The sequence below is a fragment of the Salmo trutta genome, chromosome 24 (genome assembly GCF_901001165.1).
Source record: "Salmo trutta chromosome 24, fSalTru1.1, whole genome shotgun sequence".
Lineage (NCBI taxonomy): Eukaryota > Metazoa > Chordata > Actinopteri > Salmoniformes > Salmonidae > Salmo > Salmo trutta.
This window is the reverse complement of record NC_042980.1, coordinates 31,014,632-31,036,544: the sequence shown is the minus strand read 5'-3', so window position 1 is coordinate 31,036,544 and position 21,913 is coordinate 31,014,632. Positions and strand designations below refer to the sequence as shown.

At 49.8% G+C, this 21,913-nt stretch overlaps 1 protein-coding gene across 2 annotated transcripts in view; it reads left to right on the top strand.

The window, feature by feature from the left end:
• The window catches only part of xpo4 (exportin 4), a 43,655-nt gene extending 24,318 nt beyond the window's left edge, over positions 1–19,337 (top strand). The window contains exons 7-22 of one of the 2 annotated variants that reach the window (XM_029711826.1): positions 1,577–1,689; positions 4,871–5,028; positions 5,795–5,969; positions 6,107–6,283; positions 6,738–6,880; positions 6,976–7,121; positions 7,792–7,969; positions 14,356–14,515; positions 15,422–15,591; positions 15,870–16,044; positions 16,655–16,948; positions 17,212–17,392; positions 17,509–17,624; positions 17,735–17,983; positions 18,099–18,191; positions 18,319–19,337. In XM_029711826.1, coding sequence (XP_029567686.1) covers positions 1,577–1,689; positions 4,871–5,028; positions 5,795–5,969; positions 6,107–6,283; positions 6,738–6,880; positions 6,976–7,121; positions 7,792–7,969; positions 14,356–14,515; positions 15,422–15,591; positions 15,870–16,044; positions 16,655–16,948; positions 17,212–17,392; positions 17,509–17,624; positions 17,735–17,983; positions 18,099–18,191; positions 18,319–18,516 — 2,726 coding nt within the window. In that variant the 3' untranslated portion in view covers positions 18,517–19,337. Of the gene's footprint in view, positions 1–1,576; positions 1,690–4,870; positions 5,029–5,794; positions 5,970–6,106; positions 6,284–6,737; positions 6,881–6,975; positions 7,122–7,791; positions 7,970–14,355; positions 14,516–15,421; positions 15,592–15,869; positions 16,045–16,654; positions 16,949–17,211; positions 17,393–17,496; positions 17,625–17,734; positions 17,984–18,098; positions 18,192–18,318 lie in introns of both variants that reach the window. The other variant, XM_029711825.1, reaches the window with a different exon arrangement.
• The last annotated feature ends 2,576 nt before the right edge of the window (positions 19,338–21,913 follow it).

The window sequence follows — 21,913 nt, the reverse complement described above, 5'->3', positions numbered from 1 at the left end:
CACGTCCACTGCCAATGTACTGTATCTACAATGGCCAAAAAGTCATCTGGACAGAAAATACCTAGATGAGTTAAATATAGACTTGGAGGAGTATTTCTGTAGGGGGAAAAACTAATTCTGATTTTCTCTTGGCTGCGCCCATGCTCAGTCATGTGAAATCCATAGATTAGGGCCTTATGAATTTTTTAATTTACTGATTTCCTTATATGAACTAACTCTCAGCAAAATCTTTGAAATTGTTGCATGTTTTATTTATATTTTTGTTCAGTATAGAATTATATAACAACAAAGTCAAAAACATTTAGCTGTTAGCTAGTCAAGTTGCTGTATTTTTGATAGGTTAAAAACAGCTAAGTCGTTTTGTGGTTGGAATTGAGGTATGTATTTAGTTAGAGAAATTTGACATGAGCTAGCAACTTTTGACAGATTGGTTTCGTCTGAACAAATGGTTTCGTCTGGACAAACTGTTGCTAGCAACCAAATGAATACCAATGTATTTTGTGGAGGAAAAAAAGTGATAGAGTTCCAGTATTTGCATAACCTTTTGATTTGATTATAGCTTGAAGGGTTATTGAATCTGGATCAAAAACCTTCTACTCAAGCTGATTAATGAATGTTCATATTTGAAGATTGAAGGCCAGGCTGTTTAGCGTGACATGGAGTGGTAAGAAGTTGAATGATAGCTAAACATACTGGTACCCAGACTAAAATCTGCTTCAGTGTATATACCCCCAAATCTTTGTTTTGTATTTGATACATGCATGGTTGTCAGTAAGGTAAATCTCTCACACACATGAACTCCAGTGGTTGGTCACCGGAGTTAATACCCCGTCTCTAACACTTCCCAAGAGGCTTTTCACACTCTTTTTCTCTCCCTCTACCTCTCTCTCTCCAGGTTCACTCAGAGTTCTGGTGGACCAGGGCTTTTTATAGAAGGTCATAAAGCCAAGGCTGCTGGAGGGAGTGCAGAGAGGGACACACACACACACACACACACACACACACACACACACACACACACACACACACACACACACACACACACACACACACACACACTCTCAAGCACAAAGCTGGCACCTGTCTCTTCAGCCTGACTGTTTGTGTTACTGTGTGTGTTACTGTGTGTGTGTGTTACTGTGTGTGTGTTACTGTATGTGTGTATATATGGGAGTGGCTGTGGGTCCGGCCCAGTGGAATGCTTGGCTTGTGATGGCGACTGGCTTTGATCTGGCATTCCTGTGGGAGTTTCTTCACTGGGCCTCAGCATAGAGCGGGGGAGAGAAAAAGACACAGTGAAGGAAAGAGAGCCTTGAGTGTGAGAGAGAGGGCAACAGAGTCAGGGAGGAGAGTGGCAGACTTGATGAGAGAGAGCTAGTGGGTGAGTAACCACAAGTTTCCACGCCACTCAGACTGCAGAGAGGGAGAGCATGGCAGGCAGAGAGAGAGAGAGGGAGGGAGACAGACCAGATTCCACTGTGACTGACTGACAGGGCTCTAGTGACAGGGGCTTTTGTGTGTGTGTGAGCCAGAGAGTCAGCATTCCCCATGTTGTTGGCCTTAACTTGGGGGTCACTGGGGCGCCACTACATCGCCATGTTCGAGTCCACCCAGAACGTGATGCTGAAGCCCACAGAGACCTGGAGAGAAGCCCTGCTTGACACCTGTGTCATGGACCTCTTCTTCACCGTGAGTATTTTTCTCATCTTTCTATGTAGCTAGAACATCCTTCTGTCCTGCTGACTGCTCCTTGACCGTTGTCTCTTCTTGTGGTTCTTACTACGGAGTGGGAGGGTTTCAACTGGATTTTATAATGAGGCATGTGAAACGGGACATTTTATAGTGACGCATTTATTACAAATAATCTTGATATTGCAATGTAGTATTTTTCCTAGGTGACGTGTAGATATGGCAGTGAAACGTGTGTGTGTGTGTGTGTGTGTGTGTGTGTGTGTGTGTGTGTGTGTGTGTGTGTGTGTGTGAAGCTGCCGTTCTGGCTTAGTGGTGTGAGCGAGATTAAGTGTGGAAGAAATCCGTCAGCTCTCCCTCAACATCCAGGCTCTCTGTGTGCCTCTGCCAAATACTGCTCCACTCTACTCTCTCCTGTATGTGTTTTCAAGTCCCAGTGTCCTGCCATATACTGCTCCCTTCTCCTCCAGGCCATATCACATCACTGGAGACTTCTCTCTATTCTGCATCGCTCAGTTTCTACAACTGGCATGAGATATCATTTTGGATGAGTGAGGTTGAGAAGCCAATAGATGTTTTGAGCTGTTTGGAATCATAATTGTAAGTCGCTCTGGATTAGAGCGTCTGCTAAATGACTTAAATGTAAAATAATATATATTTTGTATTGTAGAATTTTACGTTTTGGATGTGTGTAAATCCCTCTCCTTTCATTGAGTGGTTTGGGACCAGAAAATCTCTATTGTGTCTGACCACCGACCAGCCTAACAAGAGTTGTGGTGTTTCTTACCTCCACAATGTGGTATTTATGTGGTTAATGTAAGAGTGGTGTCTGTCTGTCTGTGTGTGCAACAGTTTGTTTTGTCCGTCTGTGTGTGTGCAACTGTTTTGTGTGTTTTGGGGTGCTCAGCTGCTGCTTCTCAATCCTCAGCTGCAAGGGTGACGGCCCAGGGAGGGGGCCGTCCAGGCACGCGCTGCCAGGGTCAGAGTTCAAAGAGAGCGATGGCAGGATTACACCCTAACCCTGGGATTAGGGGGCCCCGTTAACAGGACCCCCCCCCCCCCACACACCCTCTTAAGGACCCTGAGGGGGTCCATCTCTTCCTTTAAACAACTCCACTCTGGAGGCTAAGTGGTCTAAGGAATGTTGAAGGTCAGAAGTCTCTCTCCAAGTACATACATCCACTCCTTTACATTATGAAGTTGAAGCTTCCAGTTCAGTGACCTGAAGGAAACAGAAACAGATCTGAAAGAAATCAATGTTGGAGGTAGACTGTGAGAAGAGCATTCTCAGTTCCACTCTGAGACAGTGGTCTAGGCCAGGGAGGGTAACTTGGCTAGGGGCAGAAGATCAGGGAAATATGCCACTCTGTTCTTTTGACACCTAGTGAAATGAGTGATAAGATAACATTTTCCCTACCAGCTGTAATTTTGCCTTCTGCTGTTTTTGTTAGTGGTTTGCTTTGGTTTTGGCTTGTATTGGGTTTGGACTGATGAGAGGGTGGCTTTAATTTGTGATTCTGTTAGTGTCTCTGTGTGTACTGCTTCTCTTGCCCAGGGTTGCGTCTGCTTTAAGTCAGAACATATCAGCGTCTAGTACACACTCACACTAGAGCTCTGTTTGCCCAGTAAACACAATCAGGGCTGCGTCTGGAGTGCTGGACCTATGATGTTTTGACGATGGCTGATTCCACCCTGGGCGGCAGTAACTGGATCTGAACGAACAAGAGAGCGAGAAGGAGAGAGACAATCCGACGGAAGCGCTCAGTTGATGGAAAAAAAACAGAAAGGCCTCCAATCCCCTGAGGAAACAGACACCAGGCTTTGTCTCCTGCTATAAATAGGACTCATTCTCTCTCCTTCATTCTCTCTGCGCAGAGGAGTGCCCAGTCTTGTTTTGATTTACCCTCTACCCCCTGCCTGTCTCTAACTATAGTCGGACTCAAGGCGATTGGCATAGCTAGCGTTGTGCGGATGTTCGTTGGTGCAGCTGTTTTTAGAGCGCGTGCGGCATACAATCTTTGGCCTTGCACTCGCTTTCTCTCCTTCTCCTCCCTCACTCTCTCCTCCCCTTCACTTCTCTCCTTCTCCTCCCTCCCTCACTCTCTCCTCCCCTTCACTTCTCTCCTCCAGAGAATGACTTCACACTCTGGAGAGGGAAGCAGCAGCACTACCCAGCAGCAGTGAGGTCTCTCGGCTGCGCTTCGCTACGTTAGCATCAGAGCCCTCGGATCACAGTGGCTGACAACTAGCCACTACAGCTGGAGAAGAAAGGGAGAGCGAGAACAAAAGGGAGGTTGAGAGAGGGGGTCTCTCAGAGGAAGAAGGGAGAGTGGTGGGGAGTTCTGGAGCTGTTGGGTGGCATGCAAACGGTTGCGTTGGACTTGTGGGGCTAGCACTGGGGTTTTTCAGGGACAATAACAGTAAAAGAAACCGAGAATAGACAGTTCTGAGCGTTCAGAGCCAAGCGTGCACATTGTGCTGCTTGTCAGTGAAAACACATGTTGCTCCACAGTAGAGCTGAAGCCTGCTCACCGCTCGGTGTCCACGCAGCCAATTCACCATGCAACCTCTGTGACAGAGAATAACAAGTCGACTCTGACTACCAATCCGTTTCTGAGAAGATCCACTCTGGGTTTGGTTGAGACTGCCTCGGAGAGATTCAGACGGGCTCTGTTATCGATTGGGATTGTTTGTGGTGACGTCCAGGGTTACTGTGTCTGGGTTCGGGGACCAGCGCTTCGAGCATTGATTCTCTGTTCTTATCGCTTCAAAAGACAGTGAGTCACTTCAATTGGTCTTAAAATTCTGTCTATTGTTCTGGTCATCAGTGGCAGTCCTCAGACCTCGGTGTAATTTGACTCCCAAGTAGCTGGGAAAAGTGTCAGGGTTAACGTGGACTGAATGGAAACCGAGAGCTGTGACTGTCCTTTGTGTCCTGGTCAGGTGTTATGGGGCGTGATTGGCACTGGTCAGGTTTGTGTTGTGATTTGTCGGAGATGCACAAGACATTATTTCAACCCAGTTTCTGCTCATTTTACCTTCATGGTCTCACAACCACCATCATTATTGTCGTCATCATAAGGAAAAACTCTTCTGAGGAGATAGCTGTATGTCATCACTTGCTTAAAAACAACTATTTAACACAACCCTCTCCTCTTCTCCCCTCTACTTGTCTCCTCAGGTGCACAGAAAGATCCGTGAGGACTCAGACATGGCCCAGGACTCCCTGCAGTGCCTGGCCCAACTGGCCTCCATGCACGGCCCCATCTTCCCTGATGAGACCGCTCAGGTCTCCTACCTGGCCCACCTGGTGGAGGGGCTTCTCAGCATGATCAATGGGTGAGTCTGTTAGGACCTTAGACTAACTGGTTGGTTTCAATGGACCCAATCCAGGGCTAGAAACACTGCTGCCCTCTGTGCGTTCAAGAAGCTCTAAATGAGTTTTGAACTTGGGCAGTTGTTTTAAGATGACACGTAGATTAATCTGTACTGCATGTTGATCATTATGGGCTGTGTGGGATTGTAAGTGATTATTTGGACTGGAGGCTGGTAGAGTAATGTGATTTTGTGTGTAATCGACTCGGCTGTCCTCCGTTAAAGTAGGTCTTATCTGAATCAAGAGGACTCAGCTCTAATGTATAAATAAAACGCATACACACTTGTGTGCTCGGAACTCGTGACTTGCTAGGCGGAGTGAGTAAGGGTCTCTCTCTCCCTTCTCCGTAATCACCTATTCCTGGAGCTTTTTTCCAGTTGCATCATCGGAAAACCATGCGGGCAGCATGGCCAATCTGCTGTGATTGAACAGCTCTGCTTGCAATTTAAATCCATCTGATGGGGGTTAGCGAGCCGCACGGTGCTAGGCAGTAGGCTAGCTACAGCAGGCAGGCCTCCAGACAGTGCTCTAACTGGGGCTGTGGAAACATGGCCCTAAACCCAAGGCAACAGGTACAGCTCAGTGCTCACACACTGGGCAGCAGAGCACAGTGTCTGGTTTAGTACCATACCTGGTTCAAAAACATTTGTGAAATACTTTCAAAAACGGTCTGATTTGGAATCAAATTGGCCAACATTCCTCTAAGGTTGTGTTTTGTTTGTGTCCCAGGATAGAGATCGAGGACTCTGAGGCAGTAGGTATCTCTAACATCATCTCCAACCTGATCAGCACGTTCCCCCGTGTCATCCTGACCGCCCTGCCCAGCGAGCTCTTCACCTCCTTCATCAACTGTCTCACCCTCCTCACCTGCTCCTTCGGACGCAGCGCCGCCCTGGAGGAAGTGGTCAGCATTACACCGCTAACCTTACAGCAGGAACATTACTGCAAGGAACATAGTGGATCCATGGAGAAAATGTTTCACGTGTTGTTGTTGCATTGAAAAGGCACATTCAATGAGTCTGTCTCTCTCCCCCTGCCCAGCTGGATAAGGATGACATGGTATACATGGAGGCGTATGACAAGCTGTTAGAGTCATGGCTGACCCTGGTTCAGGACGATGAACATTTCCCCCGCGGCTGCTTCGTCCAACCCGCCGTTCAGGTCTTCAACTCCTACATCCAGTGTCACCTGGCCGCCCCCGACGGCACCCGCAATCTGGTGAGACACACACACACACACCTGTCAACCTACCCTACATTACTCATCTCATATGTATATAGTGTACTCTATACCATCTACTGCATCTTGCCTATGCCGTTCGGCCATCACTCATTCATATATTTATATGCACATATTCTTATTCATTCCTTTACACTTGTGTGTATAAGGTAGTTGTTGTGGAATTGATAGATTACTTGTTAGATATTACTGCATGGTAAGAACTAGAAGCACAAGCATTTCGCTACACTCGCATTAACATCTGCTAACCATGTGTGTGACCAATAACATTTGATTTGACCTAGACTCAAATAATCAGTCAATTGTTATGGTTAATTGATATGTTAATGCTTGTAAACAGTCGATCCACTATGATCCACGTTCTCCCACTCCTTCACATATTCTGTTTTTCCTGTTTTCTTTTTTCCTGTTTTCTTTTTCTCCTGTCCTCCAGACAGCAAACGGTGTGGCCTCTCATGAGGAGGATGAGATTAACGAGTTACAGGAGGACGACAGAGAGCTGTTCTCAGACCAGCTCGCCAGCATCGGCATGTTAGGACGCATCGCAGCCAACCACTGTATCCCCCTACTGACCAGGTACATACACACACCTCTTGCTTTTAGACTATCCCCTAGCTCTGTAAGTGACTTTCATGATTCTGACGTGTGTGTGTGTGTGTGTGTGTGGTCAGTCTGTTGGAGGACCGGGTGACGCGGCTCCACGGCCAGCTCCAGAGGACCCAGCAGCACCTCATGAACTCGTCTAACCCCGGATCAGTGGACCGCAAGGTCCTGGACGACCTCTACGAAGACATCCACTGGCTCATACTGGTCTCAGGTCAGTGGATAACTATAAGGGATGATTCCCAACATTAATAAGGCTAGTGCCCTATGTTGGATACATGGCTCAGTTCCATCAGTGCTCCCTTGTTGTTTTAGGTATGGTTTTATTATGTAACAATTATTTTAGCATTCAGTCAATTATGTTCTGTTAGCATAAAATGAAACCTATAACTGCACTCTGGGGGGCATAGACTTTGTCCTTAGATCTCCTTAGTTGTTTTTAGGGACTAAATTTAGGCTGGGAGGCAGGCTGCGCTGGTGTATTGGTGCATGGCAGGAATGTTGTTTCGGGAAGGGCCAGGCCACCAGTTGTACAACTGCTGCTGTTTAGTACAATGTAGCATTCTCAGTGGCCACAGAACTGCCCTTTGGTGCCTAACTTCATTTGGAGTCATACACCCTTAGTTGGTTCTCTCTCTTAGTGTGCTTAGAGTTTTTCTAGGGGATCTTAGCAGTGCTTTGCGTAACACTGGTGAAGAATGACATTGGTTGTAATGTATCAGTGGAAAGCTCCACTGTAGGAGTTTTGCTGTGATGGAAAATGTTGTCTTCCAAATGGATTGTTGTACCTCCTTAATGGATTGTTTCTGGCTAGCCATAGTCCTAGTTGTCAGAGTGTAGTTGTGAATGCTAATTATTGAATGTGTGTGGGGGGGGGGGTTCAGGCTACGTCCTGGCAGATGACCCTCAGGGTGAGACTCCTCTGATCCCAGCGGAGGTGATGGAGTATTCTATCAACCACTCTACTGAGGTAGACATCAACACCACCCTGCAGATACTGGGCTCCCCCGGGGAGAAGGCCTCCTCTATCCCAGGGTGCAACAGGACAGACTCTGTCATCAGGTAAGGGAGGGACTATGATTGGTCAAAAGGCTGTGTACAGTACAGGCTGAATGTCTGCTGATTTGCTTTCTGGCACTTAATTGCAAACACCTGGATTCCCACATCTAAATGAGATGTTTGGTTTGAAAGAGAGAACTGAAACCAAGCGATACTCTGGCTCCTGTCAGTGGACCCGAGTTGCCCGTCGCTGCTATGGGTCTGAAATTAGTGCTTTTTGAGGTCGGTTCGATTATTAAAAATAATCATGGTTTTAAAAAAAGGAAATGCCCTCGCTATGCGTTGTGGTTTGAATGCTGTAAAAATGCAGAATAAAACTAGTAATAAAAGTCCCATGATGGCAGTCTGATTATCCCTTATTAAACATAGATTTTTTTACATTACTTTAATAAAATATTTCAGTTGTATATTATATTTGTTTTATTTGATGACTTTATTATTTCATTCCAAGTCATCTCATCTCTATAGAGCTGCTGCCTGTGCTGTCTGACAAAATCACTATTTCAGTCGTTCTTCAACTTAAATAAGGCATATTTTTATTACAGCTGAATTCCAACTATCAGTCACTTAGATCATGTATTTTCAGGTAGAGATAGCTTGCGATGCAGCTGCTCTCGATCACGCATTCTTCCCTCTTACGTAGCAGGCGTAAAAGAAACACAGACCGGACAAGCAGGCGCGCAATGGATTATGGTCATTGTAGTTAATTACCACGTTTTCTGCGCTAAACTATGTAGACTATTGGCCTGTTGGAAACTACAACTCCCTACGACATAAATCAGATCGAGCCCGAACTGTGCTATATCTAGAGAAACTGCACAATGTGCGCATTGAGTCCACAGAAGAAGGAAAAAATTAAAACTAAATGGAATTCAAGTAATTGAACCAACGTCGGTCAATTAGTTGTTTCAAAGCCAAAAAATAACAGACCATTTCGGTCAATCGCTTAGCACTATCTGAAATGCACTGTCTCAGTCACTGATCTAATGGACAGTCTACCCTCACTGTCTGTCTCTGATCTAATGGACAGTCTACCCTCACTGTCTGTCTCTGATCTAATGGACAGCTTGGACAGTCTCTCCACACTGTCTACAGCAGCTGAGCTTTAAGCTGTGGACTTGTTCACTAAGCCCTGGTTGTAGAGCTCTGTCACGTTCACACCAGTGCTCTGTCTGTCTGGAGTGTGTCTCATAAAACCCTCTGCCCCGTGGCATGGCATGGCGGCTGCCTTTCCCGTAGATTATTTTCCAGGCAGGGCACAACGGCCCACATAACACTACACAGGCCATCTGGCATGGAAACTGTCCATAGAAACCAACAGAAGCCAAACTTTTTTTTTATCTAGGTAGGGGGTCCTCGCCCCGACAGTACAGTACAATGTTAGGGGAAATATTACGTACAGTGCGAGGCCAATGATCCACGTGTGTGTGTGTGTGTGTGTGTGTGTGTGTGTGTGTGTGTGTGTGTGTGTGTGTGTGTGTGTGATCACTGGTCCCCAGCGATGCGGGTGTGGCTCCCTGGGGGTGTGGTGCCAGTGCCGCAGAGGGGGAATGCCCTGGCACAGACCCAGCCATGCCAGTTGCTAACACATGCACAGGCCGTGGGAGACACACACACACAGGCCCTTGGATGCATGATGGCGTAGCGACCTAGCCATCCTTAGAGCAGACCCCGGCGCCAGCCCTCCCAGCCCCGACCACCACTCCCTAACATGTTATTCAATTAGGGCAGGGCCAGGTGCTGCTAAGACTAGGAGAGGGCTGGGGTCATGTGTGTGTGGGGTTGGGGGGGTACATGCAATCATATAGGGAATGTTGGAGGTGGTTGGGGTTGTGGAAAGGGCCTCTGGATTGTTCTCTGTGGGGGTGAGGAGGGACTGGGACAGAGGATTGTTCTGTGGGGGTAAAGGGACACAGGGGATTGTTCTGTGGGGGTGAAGGGACACAGGGGCAGAGAGGATTGTTTTGTGGGGGTGAAGGGACACAGGGACAGAGAGGATTGTTCTGTGGGGGTGAAGGGACACAGGGACAGAGGATTGTTTTGTGGGGGTGAAGGGACACAGGGACAGAGAGGATTGTTCTGTGGGGGCACAGGGACAGAGGATTGTTCTGTGGGGGTGAGGAGACACAGGGACAGAGGATTGTTCTGTGGGGGTGAAGGAGGCACAGGGACAGAGGATTGTTTTGTGGGGGTGAAGGGACACAGGGACAGAGGATTGTTTTGTGGGGGTGAAGAGACACAGGGACAGAGGATTGTTCTGTGGGGGTGAAGGGACACAGGGACAGAGGATTGTTCTGTGGGGGTGAAGGGACACATGGACAGAGGATTGTTCTGTGGGGGTGAGGGGCGGCACGGGGACAGAGGATTGTTCTGTGGGGGTGAAGGGACACAGGGACAGAGGATTGTTCTGTGGGGGTGAGGGGCGGCACGGGGACAGAGGATTGTTCTGTGGGGGTGAAGGGACACAGGGACAGAGAGGATTGTTCTGTGAGGGGGCACAGGGACAAAGGATTGTTTTGTGGGGGTGAGGAGGCACGGGGACAGAGGATTGTTTTGTGGGGGTGAGGAGGCACGGGGACAGAGGATTGTTTTGTGGGGGTGAGGAGGCACGGGGACAGAGGATTGTTCTGTGGGGGTGAGGAGGCACGGGGACAGAGGATTGTTCTGTGGGGGTGAGGAGGCACGGGGACAGAGGATTGTTCTGTGGGGGTGAGGAGGCACGGGGACAGAGGATTGTTCTCTGTGGGGGTGAAGGAGAACAGACAGAGGATTGGAAAAACAAGAGGCCGGCATCGGGTTTCCTAATAACACTGTGCGACCCCGACGCTGTTAATGTCAATGGGCTTTTGTTTTTGCAAACAATGTGAAACAGTGCACTGTGGTGCTGCGTGGGCATGTACTGAGGCCCATCTCTCACATACAGAACACTAAGATGCACTAAGCCGTATGTCTCTCTGGCCTTTAACAGAGTGTGTCGACGTGGTCATTTGTTGTCTGAGTGACTGATTTCAACAGACACTGAATTCCCACCTCTTTCTTTTGTTCTTCTCCGTGTCCTGGCCTTGGCTTCTTATCACTTCCCTCGTTACCTCTCTCCTCGTCCTCTTTATTCTCTCTATCCGTCTCTCTCTGTCCATTTTCCTCTTTTTCCATTTATTTTTCTCCTTTACCTTTCACTTCTCTCTCCTTCCCTCCCACCCACCCTCTCTCTCCCTCTCCTTCCCTCCCACCCTCTCTCTCTCCTTCCCTCCCTCCCACCCTCTCTCCCTCCTTCCCTCCCACCCTCTCTCTCTCCCTCCTTCCTTCCCTCCCACCCACCCTCTCTCTCCCTCCTTCCCTCCCACCCTCTCTCTCTCCTTCCCTCCCTCCCACCCTCTCTCCCTCCTTCCCTCCCACCCTCTCTCTCTCCTTCCCTCCCTCCCACCCTCTCTCCCTCCTTCCCTCCCACCCTCTCTCTCTCCCTCCTTCCTTCCCTCCCACCCACCCTCTCTCTCCCTCTCCTTCCCTCCCACCCTCTCTCTCTCCTTCCCTCCCTCCCACCCTCTCTCTCTCCTTCCCTCCCACCCACCCTCTCTCTCCCTCCTTCCCTCCCACCCTCTCTCTCTCCTTCCCTCCCTCCCACCCTCTCTCTCTCCTTCCCTCCCACCCACCCTCTCTCTCCCTCTCCTTCCCTCCCACCCTCTCTCTCTCCTTCCCTCCCTCCCACCCTCTCTCTCTCCTTCCCTCCCACCCACCCTCTCTCTCCCTCTCCTTCCCTCCCACCCTCTCTCTCTCCTTCCCTCCCTCCCACCCTCTCTCCCTCCTTCCCTCCCACCCTCTCTCTCTCCCTCCTTCCTTCCCTCCCACCCACCCTCTCTCTCCCTCCTTCCCTCCCACCCTCTCTCTCTCCTTCCCTCCCTCCCACCCTCTCTCCCTCCTTCCCTCCCACCCTCTCTCTCTCCTTCCCTCCCTCCCACCCTCTCTCCCTCCTTCCCTCCCACCCTCTCTCTCTCCCTCCTTCCTTCCCTCCCACCCACCCTCTCTCTCCCTCCTTCCCTCCCACCCTCTCTCTCTCCTTCCCTCCCTCCCACCCTCTCTCTCTCCTTCCCTCCCTCCCACCCTCTCTCCCTCCCACCCTCTCTCCCTCCCACCCTCTCTCCCTCCTTCCCTCTCTCCCTCCTTCCCTCTCTCCCTCCTTCCCTCCCACCCTCTCTCCCTCCTTCCCTCCCACACTCTCTCCCTCCTTCCTTCCCTCCCACCCTCTCTCTCCCTCCTTCCCTCCCACCCTCTCTCTCCCTCCTTCCCTCCCACCCTCTCTCTCCCTCCTTCCCTCCCACCCTCTCTCCTTCCTTCCCTCCCACCCTCTCTCTCCCTCCTTCCCTCCCACCCTCTCCCTCCTTCCTTCCCTCCCACCCTCTCTCCCTCCTTCCCTCCCACCCTCTCTCCCTCCTTCCCTCCCACCCTCTCTCTCCCTCCTTCCCTCCCACCCTCTCTCCCTCCTTCCCTCCCACCCTCTCTCTCCCTCCTTCCCTCCCACCCTCTCTCTCCTTCCTTCCTCCCACCCTCTCTCTCCCTCCTTCCCTCCCACCCTCTCCCTCCTTCCTTCCCTCCCACCCTCTCTCCCTCCTTCCCTCCCACCCTCTCTCCCTCCTTCCCTCCCACCCTCTCTCTCCCTCCTTCCCTCCCACCCTCTCTCTCCCTCCTTCCCTCCCACCCTCTCTCTCCTCCTTCCCTCCCACCCTCTCTCCCTCCTTCCCTCCCACCCTCTCTCTCCCTCCTTCCTTCCCTCCCACCCTCTCTCTCCTTCCTTCCCTCCCACCCTCCTCTCTCCCTCCTTCCCTCCCACCCTCTCCCTCCTTCCTTCCCTCCCACCCTCTCCCTCCTTCCCTCCCACCCTCTCTCCCTCCTTCCCTCCCACCCTCTCTCCCTCCTTCCCACCCTCTCTCCCTCCTTCCCTCCCACCCTCTCTCTCCCTCCTTCCCTCCACCCTCTCTCTCCCTCCTTCCCTCCCACCCTCTCTCTCCCTCCTTCCCTCCCACCCTCTCTCTCCCTCCTTCCCTCCCACCCTCTCTCTCCCTCCTTCCTTCCCTCCCACCCTCTCTCTCCTTCCTTCCCTCCCACCCTCTCTCTCCCTCCTTCCCTCCCACCCTCTCCCTCCTTCCTTCCCTCCCACCCTCTCTCCCTCCTTCCCTCCCACCCTCTCTCCCTCCTTCCCTCCCACCCTCTCTCTCCCTCCTTCCCTCCCACCCTCTCTCCTCCCTCCTTCCCTCCCACCCTCTCTCTCCCTCCTTCCCTCCCACCCTCTCTCCCTCCTTCCCTCCCACCCTCTCTCTCCCTCCTTCCCTCCCACCCTCTCTCTCCCTCCTTCCCTCCCACCCTCTCTCCCCTCCTTCCCTCCCACCCTCTCACCCTCTCTCCCTCCCACCCTCTCTCCTTCCCTCCCTCCCACCCTCTCTCCTCCCCCCTCTCTCCCTCCTTCCCTCTCTCCCTCCTTCCCTCTCTCCCTCCTTCCCTCTCTCCCTCCTTCCCTCCCACCTCTCGTCCTCCCTTCCTTCCCCCTCCCACGCCTCCTCCTCCCCTCCCTCCCATCCCACCCTCTCTCTCCCTCCTTCCCTCCCACCCTCTCTCCCCTCCTTCCCTCCCACCCTCTCTCCTTCCTTCCCTCCCCCACCCTCTCTCCTCCCTTTCCCTCCCTCCCGCCCCCTCTCTCCCTCCTTCCTCCCTTCCCCTCCCACCCTCGCTCCCTCCTTCCCTCCCCCCTCTCTCTCCCTCCTTCCCTCCCACCTCTCTCTCCCTCCTTCCCTCCCACCCTCTCTCTCCCTTCCTTCCCTCCCACCCTCTCCCTCCTTCCCTCCCACCCTCTCTCTCCCTCCTTCCCTCCCACCCTCTCTCCTCCCTTCCTTCCCTTCCCACCCCTCTCTCTCCCTCCTTTCCCTCCCACCCTCTCCCTCCTTCCTACCCATCCCACCCTCTCTCCCTCCTTCCCTCCCACCCTCTCTCTCCTCCCTCCCTCCACCCTCTCTCTCCCTCCTTCCCTCCCACCCTCTCTCTCCCTCCTTCCCTCCCACCCTCTCTCTCCCTCCTTCCTCCCACCCTCTCTCTCCCTCCTTCCTCCCACCCTCTCTCTCTCTCTCCCTCCTCCCTCCCACCCTCTCCTCCCTCCCACCCCCCTCCCGCCCACCCTCTCTCCCTCCCCCCCTCCCACCCCTCTCACCCTCCCTCCCTCCCACCCCTCTCCCTCCCCCCTCCCACCCTCTCTCCCTCCCACCCTCTCTCCCTCCTTCCCTCCCACCCCTCTCTCCCTCCTTCCCTCCCACCTCTCTCTCCCTCCTTCCCTCCCACCCTCTCTCTCCCTCCTTCCCTCCCACCCTCTCTCTCTCCCTCCTTCCCTCCCACCCTCTCTCTGTCAGGTTGTTGTCAGCGGTGTTGAGGACATCAGAGGTGGAGTCCAGGGCCACCAGGGCCAGTCTGACAGAACTGCTCAGCCCTCAGATGGGGAAGGACATTGTGTGGTTCCTCAGACGCTGGGCCAAGACTTACCTACTGGTGGACGAGAAACTCTACGAACAGGTACAACTACCAGACACCACTGTCTGATTTGTCTTCCATAATACAATACTTCTCACTCAGACGCTGGGCCAAGACGTACCTACTGGTGGACGAGAAACTCTACGAACAGGTACAACTACCAGACACCACTGTCTGATTTGTCTTCCATAATACAATACTTCTCACTCAGACGCTGGGCCAAGACGTACCTACTGGTGGACGAGAAACTCTACGAACAGGTACAACTACCAGACACCACTGTCTGATTTGTCTTCCATAATACAATACTTCTCACTCAGACGCTGGGCCAAGACTTGCCTACTGGTGGACGAGAAACTCTACGGACAGGTACAACTACCAGACACCACTGTCTGATTTGTCTTCCATAATACAATACTTCTCACTCAGACGCTGGGCCAAGACGTACCTACTGGTGGACGAGAAACTCTACGAACAGGTACAACTAACACCAGACACCACTGTCTGATTTGTCTTCCATAATACAATACTTCTCACTACAACCCTCTAAGTGCCTAAGGCCCTCAGAACACTGGCATGGTAATGTCCCGGGCATGGCTTTGACAGATGACTTCATAAATAGTCTTTGTGATAGTCACTGAACCCTACTGGACACTTGAGGTGGTGAAAATGCTAGGGATGGTCTTCCATCACTTTCATGTTTACACCACCAGTTCGATCACGTTTAGACCACCCGTGCTCTGTCACCTTGACACCAGTGTACTCTCTGGAAGTGTGTTGTAGAAGCTGGTTTCCTGTGGATCGTGGCATTGTGAGGAGGAGTGCAGTATATCACTGGACTGGACAATGGCTATTTCTGACATCTGATCTTTTAAAGTGTTGCAGTGGTTTTCATCTATCCCTCCACCATTTCACACCACTTTCTCACTCTTTTCATCCCTCCTTTAGATCAGTATCCCCCTGAGCATGGCATTCGGGGCGGACACGGAGGGGGCCCAGTGGATTGTGGGATACCTGCTGGAGAAGGTGATCAACAACCTGTCTGTGTGGAGCTCTGAACCTGAACTGGCCAACGACACGGTGGAGCTACTGGTCTGTCTGGTGGAGAAGAGGGAGAGGTGAGACACTGACTGACTGACTGACTGACTGACTGACTGACTGACTGATCAGGTGGAGCTACTAGTCTGTCTGGTGGAGAAGAGGGAGAGGTGAGACACTGACTCAATTCTGTATCCTGACTTGAAATATGCACACACAAAAATCTAGATAGGATATGAGCCTAAGCTTTGGCGCTTGAAACATCGCCCTCTTGTGGTGGAATGATTTTTTTTGTTTTTCATTATCTCGCCAATGATATCAAACGCCAACGAGCCTTTCTCCATCCTTCCTTTCTCAGGGCCAACATTGTGGTACAGTGTGAGAACTGGTGGAACTTGGCAAAGCAGTTTGCCAGCCGCAGCCCTCCCCTGGACCTGCTGTCCAGCTCAGTACAGAGGTCCCTGATGAAGGCCCTGGTTCTGGGGGGCTTTGCACACATGGACTCAGACACCAAACAGCAGTACTGGACAGAGGTGGGGAACCCTATAGAAGCCAGACAACACACTCTGAATCCCTGAATGGAACTAACTCACACACGTCCCTCAAAGGACACGACCTGACAGCTCTCAAGTGTCATTTCCCTTCAGATTTCCTTTATATAGTCGGTCTTTACAAATAGACTTCAGCTGGTAGCACATTGTGAGATCTCAATTGTCTTTTCCCTGTAACTTCCCTACTGCGGTGATTCTGTTTAACTACTCTCCCCATAGACTTCAGTAGTAACAAACGGTGAAGCCAAATTATTTAACCAAAACCATTAGATCTCCCTAGAGTCTATGGTGTGATAATGATCCTCATAATGATCTTGAAGGCCTTTGTATAGTAATGCAAGATGACTCCAAAGCCATTGGGAGAGATCTAAGAATGAGATGGCAGCTGTCTTCCAGCTGCTCTGACTGTAGAGTGTTACAGTACAGTAGACCATTAGAGAAGAGTTGGGAAGGAAAATAGCCCGATCTTTCTCTCTTCATGCCCTCTCTCCTTTGGGGGTTGGAGTCACGTTACTGTAAAGCACTTTGTGACAAATGTTGTTGATTGATTGGATGTGATTGATTGATCACCTCTCTGTTCCTCTCCCTCCAGGTGCTGCACCCCCTCCAGCAGCGCTTCCTCAACCTGATCAACCAGGAGAACTTTCCTCAGATCTGTCAGGAGGAGAGTGTGAAGCGGGAGATTGTTGCCACCCTGGAGGCGCTGTGTGGCATCGCCGAGGCAACGCAGATCGACAACGTGGCGTCTCTCTTCAGCTTCCTCATGGACTTCCTGTCCAGCTGCATCGGCCTGATGGAGGTGTACCGCAACACGCCCGAGACGATCAACCTCATCATCGAGGTGTTCGTGGAGGTCGCCCACAAACAGATCTGCTACCTGGGAGAGGTGAGGATCACTTTAATAAAAATCACACACTTTATTATATGAACAAAGTAAATAGAATAAACATTTTATCATAAGTATAATACAGGAAGACACAGTTTATAGTCCAATATTTACACGTGAATAAGAGAGAGGGTGAATTGGGGGGCAAGTGTTTAAATTGTGCAGTATTAGCCATCGTAAATAAGAGTCTGGTAGCTGTGTGTGGGAGATTTCACTGGGAACACGAGTCAACAGCTACCTCTTCTCCCACTCCGCCCCCCCAGTCGAAGTCTATGAAGCTGTACGAGGCGTGCCTGACTCTGCTGCAGGTCTACTCTAAGAACAACCTGGGCAGGAAGAGGGCTGATGTGGCTGCTGAGGAGGACCAGTACCAGGACCTGCTGCTCATCATGGAGCTGCTCACCAACCTGCTCTCTAAGGAGTTCATTGACTTCTCAGACACAGGTGTGTGTCTTCATCTCCAAAATCAGTCAACGTTTATGTATGATATTTTAGGTTCCTAGTTAGTAGTCGATACTTACTAAGTCCTCTCTTGTGTTTGCGTGTTGATGTTGGAATAGATGAGGTGTTCCGGGAGCAGGGTTCGGGAGCGGCAGGTCGGTCGGTGTCGGCTGCAGACGTAGTTCTGTTTGGGGTCAACATCATTCTGCCGCTCATGTCTCAGGACCTGCTCAAGGTAAGACCCAGGGCCAATACATGTACAATGCTCCCTTCCTTGAAGTAGTGATCTACATAGTCACTGTACTACAATGGTTGTTTAACTGGCTTGTCGCTGTGTGTTTCCAGTTCCCGTCTCTGTGTAACCAGTACTACAAGCTCATCACGTTCATCTGTGAGATTTTTCCTGAGAAGATCCCCCAGCTACCAGAGGAGCTGTTCAAGAGTCTCATGTACTCCCTAGAGCTGGGCATGACATCCATGAGTTCAGAGGTCAGCCAGCTGTGTCTGGAGGCTCTGTCCCCCCTGGCCGAGCAGTGTGCCAAGACCCAGGAGAAAGACACGCCCCTCTTCATCGCTACACGCCACTTCCTCAAGGTGAGGCACCCCCCTACTGGGATTTCCTCCTAACTACAGAGTCTGCCTCATTTCATTGTGCTCAAAAAGAGGAAATGTTTTGTAATGGACAATCTCTTTCTCTCTCCCTCTCTAGTTGGTGTTTGACATGCTGGTACTGCAGAAACACAACACAGAGATCACAGTGGCAGCGGGAGAAGCTCTCTATACACTAGTGTGCCTACATCAAGTGAGTATGCTTTGTTTTTATGCTTCCCACGCACATGTATCTTAGATCACCATCATCAAAAGACTATGTGGACATTGTACCTCCTGTCGTCCTCATATGATGACATAATTCCCTATCCTCTCTCCAGGCGGAGTACAAGGAGCTGGTGGAGTCTCTGCTCGCCACCCAGCGAGACGCCGTCATCTACCAGCGACTGGCCGACGCCTTTAACAAGCTGACAGCCAGCAGCACGCCCCCGAGCATGGACCGCAAGCAGAAGGTGGACTTCCTCAAGAGCCTAGAGGAGTTTGTGTCCAATGTAGGTGGGCTGCTCTGTGTCAAATAACCACTAGCCCCCAAACTCCCCTCCTCCCTAGCACCTATTTCTATGTTCAACCCGCTCACAGACGATCTACCTTGACCACGCCAAACCATGAAACAGAGACCGACAGAGCTGAGGAGCTGCACTGTTAGACTGTGACAAAAAGGGGGAAGGTTGAGACACTGAAGGGAGCAGGGGTGTGGACTGGACTATGGTGTCGTTTGGGCAGGTTTCCACACCTGCTCCTCCCCCATCCCCTCCTTTTTCATCAGAGGCCCCCAGCGCACACACAGTGGGGGAGGGGGGATCAGAGAGGGATGGACTCATCCCCTCAGCCAATCATTTTTTTGAGTTTGCCAGTGGGAGGGTTGGGATGAACACAACAGGAGGAGGTGCCAATCTGTTCTGAGAACGCTATGCCTCTCCCTCTCTCCCTGCCTCTACACCCTCTCGCCCCCCCCCCCCCCCCCTCCCAGAGTGCCTTTGTTTTCTTGTTTGTGTTGTGTGTCGACTCCAGTGTGGCCAAGCTTAGACGTGTCTTACATACAGCAACGACTGTGCCTGTCACATACCAAGAACACGGTGGAAGCACACACACACAGATCTCCATGACAACGAGAGGCTCGATCCCGCCACCTTCGGGCTGCTGAATCTGTTAAATGGGAGGGCTGATGACAAAAAACAAATCACATCATGTTCATCAAGGGTGTATATATGTTTTCAAAAAAGTGGGAAAAATATATGTTTAAAACAATGACTGAAAGGTTTTATAAGATAGATGGCAGAGAAGCTGCATTTTTATGGTTATGATGAGTTCACTTTAAGAAAGAGGGCGAATTTGAAAACGTTTTATTAGATTTCTTTATCATTCTGGATTGTAGTTCTATTCTCTGCCACCCTCTGTCTCCCGAGAACCATTTCAGTCCTGACTACCCACAGCCAAGACACAGACAATTATAGGAGGCCTTAGGCCCTTAGGAAGGTTGGGCCCCTGAAGTTTAGCATACTCTCTCTAGTTGTATTTTTCTATGTCACAGCCACTCTTTCCACTTCAAAACACACTGGATGGAAGTTCAAGTCCCTATAACTGAAGCAATAATTAACCAAAAAAGGAACATAGTGCCTTCAAAAAGTTTTCAGACCCCTTGACTTTTCACATTTTGTTAAGTTACAGCCTTATTCTAAAATGGATTAAACAAAACAATTTCCTCAGCAATCTACACACAATACCCCATAAAGCGCAAACTGTTTAAAAAAAAAAAAAAGTTTGCTAATTTATTAAAAACTGTAAACAGATACCTTATTTGCATAAGTATTCAGACCCTTTGCTATGAGACTAGAAATTGAGCTCAGGTGCATCCTGTTTCTATTGTTCATCCTTGAGATGTTTCTACAACTTGATTGGAGTCCACCTGTGGTAAATGCAATTGATTGGACATGATTTGGAAAGGCACACACCTGTCTGTATAAGGTCCCACATTTGACAGTGCATGTCAGAGCTGGCCGCCCGGGCAAACTGAGCAATCGGGGGTGAAGGGCATTACATGTTTTAGTCATTTGGTCAGGGAGGTGAACAAGAGGGAGGTGAACAAGAACCCAATGGTCACTCTGACAGAGCTCCTCTGTGGAGATGGGAGAACCTTCCACTCTGAGTTTGCCAAAAGGCACCTAAAGACTCTCAGACCATGAGAAACAAGATTCTCTGGTCTGATGAAACCAAGATTGAACTCTTTGGCCTGAATGCAAAGCGTCACGTCTGGAGGAAACCTGGCACCATCCCTACGGTGAAGCACGGTGGTAGCAGCATCATGCTGTGGGGGTGTTTTTCAGCGGCAGAGACTGGGAGACTGGTAATGATCGAGGCAAAGATGAACGGAGAAAAATATAGAGGAATCGTTGATGAAAACCTTGTCCAGAGTGCTCAGGACCTCAGACTGGGGTGAAGGTTCACCTTGCAACAGGACAACGCAGGAGTGGCTTCTGGACAAGTCTCTGAATGTACTTGAGAGGCCCAGCCAGAGCCCGGACTTGAACCCGATCGAACATCTCTTGAGAGACCTGAAAATAGCTGTGCAGCAACGCTCCCCATCCAACCTGACAGAGCTTGAGAAGATCTGCAGAGACGAATGGGAGATACTCCCCAAATACAGGTGTGCCAAGCTTATAGTGTCATACCCAAGAAGACTCAAGGCTGTAATCGCTGTCAAAGGGGCTTCAACAAAGTACTTTATTAAAGGGTCTGAAAACTAATGTAAATGTGATATTTACATATTGTTTTTGTAAATTAGAAAAACAATTCTATAAACCAGTTTTTGCTTTGTCATTATGGGGTATTGTGTGTCAATTTGAGGGGGGACAATTTAATCCATTTTAGAATAAGGCTGTAATTTAACAATGTGGAAAGAGTCAAGGTGTCTGAATACTTTCTGAAGGCACTGTAACCACTTGTTTTAACCATGCATTTGAGACTGACTCACTGGCCTTCCTCTGTTTAGAGCAAAACCCTGGTTATTTTGGAATGCCTGAATGAATTGTATTGAAATGTAAAAGTGTACATAAACGTATTATGTAAAATACTTAGTTTTTCCTTTTCTGTTTACATTGTTTTCATTTTCATCCATGTTATACAGAATATGGAAAAATTTCCATATCCCGTTTTGATCGTGGTTGTTGAAAACATAAAATCCCAAATAAAAATGGTTGAAATTAATGTAGACATTATTTTAATGTATTTAATTATACAAATAATTTTGACTGTGTCATTCATGCACAGTAGTGATGGGAAGTGAGGCTTTTTTTAATGAATATTTCATTTTGTTAATCGGCGAACGATGAACTGAACTCGAAAGAGCCATGATTCTATGGGTTTATGGGAGCTTTCATTTTTTACAGACGTGTAAACGTGTGCTTTAAACTATGTACATTTGTTGATTGCTAGGCATACAAATAATATTTATTGATCCATTTCAAACGAGGTCTAGTGGCCGCAACCAGACCAGATTGTAAACGACTCTTGACGGAGTACATAGTTTGACTCCCATGAGGGTGATGAACTACAGCCCACCAAACGATTCGTTATAGGGTTGGAGTTTGTTGAGCTGTCATCTCATAACGTTCAATAATCAATTAATTGCAGTCATTCTTGCAGCATGCGATCAATTATCAGTTCTAAACATGTATTTTTATTCTCTATGCTAATTATCTATTTTTCTATGCGCATAGTCGGAGCACGTCTCTGGGGCAGTTGATCCGGAGGAACGTGTATTTATCCTGCTGTAGGATTATATTATACCTCGGTGTGTATGACATTGCAGCTAGCACAAGCAGGTTAAACGAACGATTACAATGAACGAGTCGCTCAGAAAATTGAATCATGAATCTCGAGTCAGTAAAAAGAGTTGTTCAAAAAGAACGAATCGTT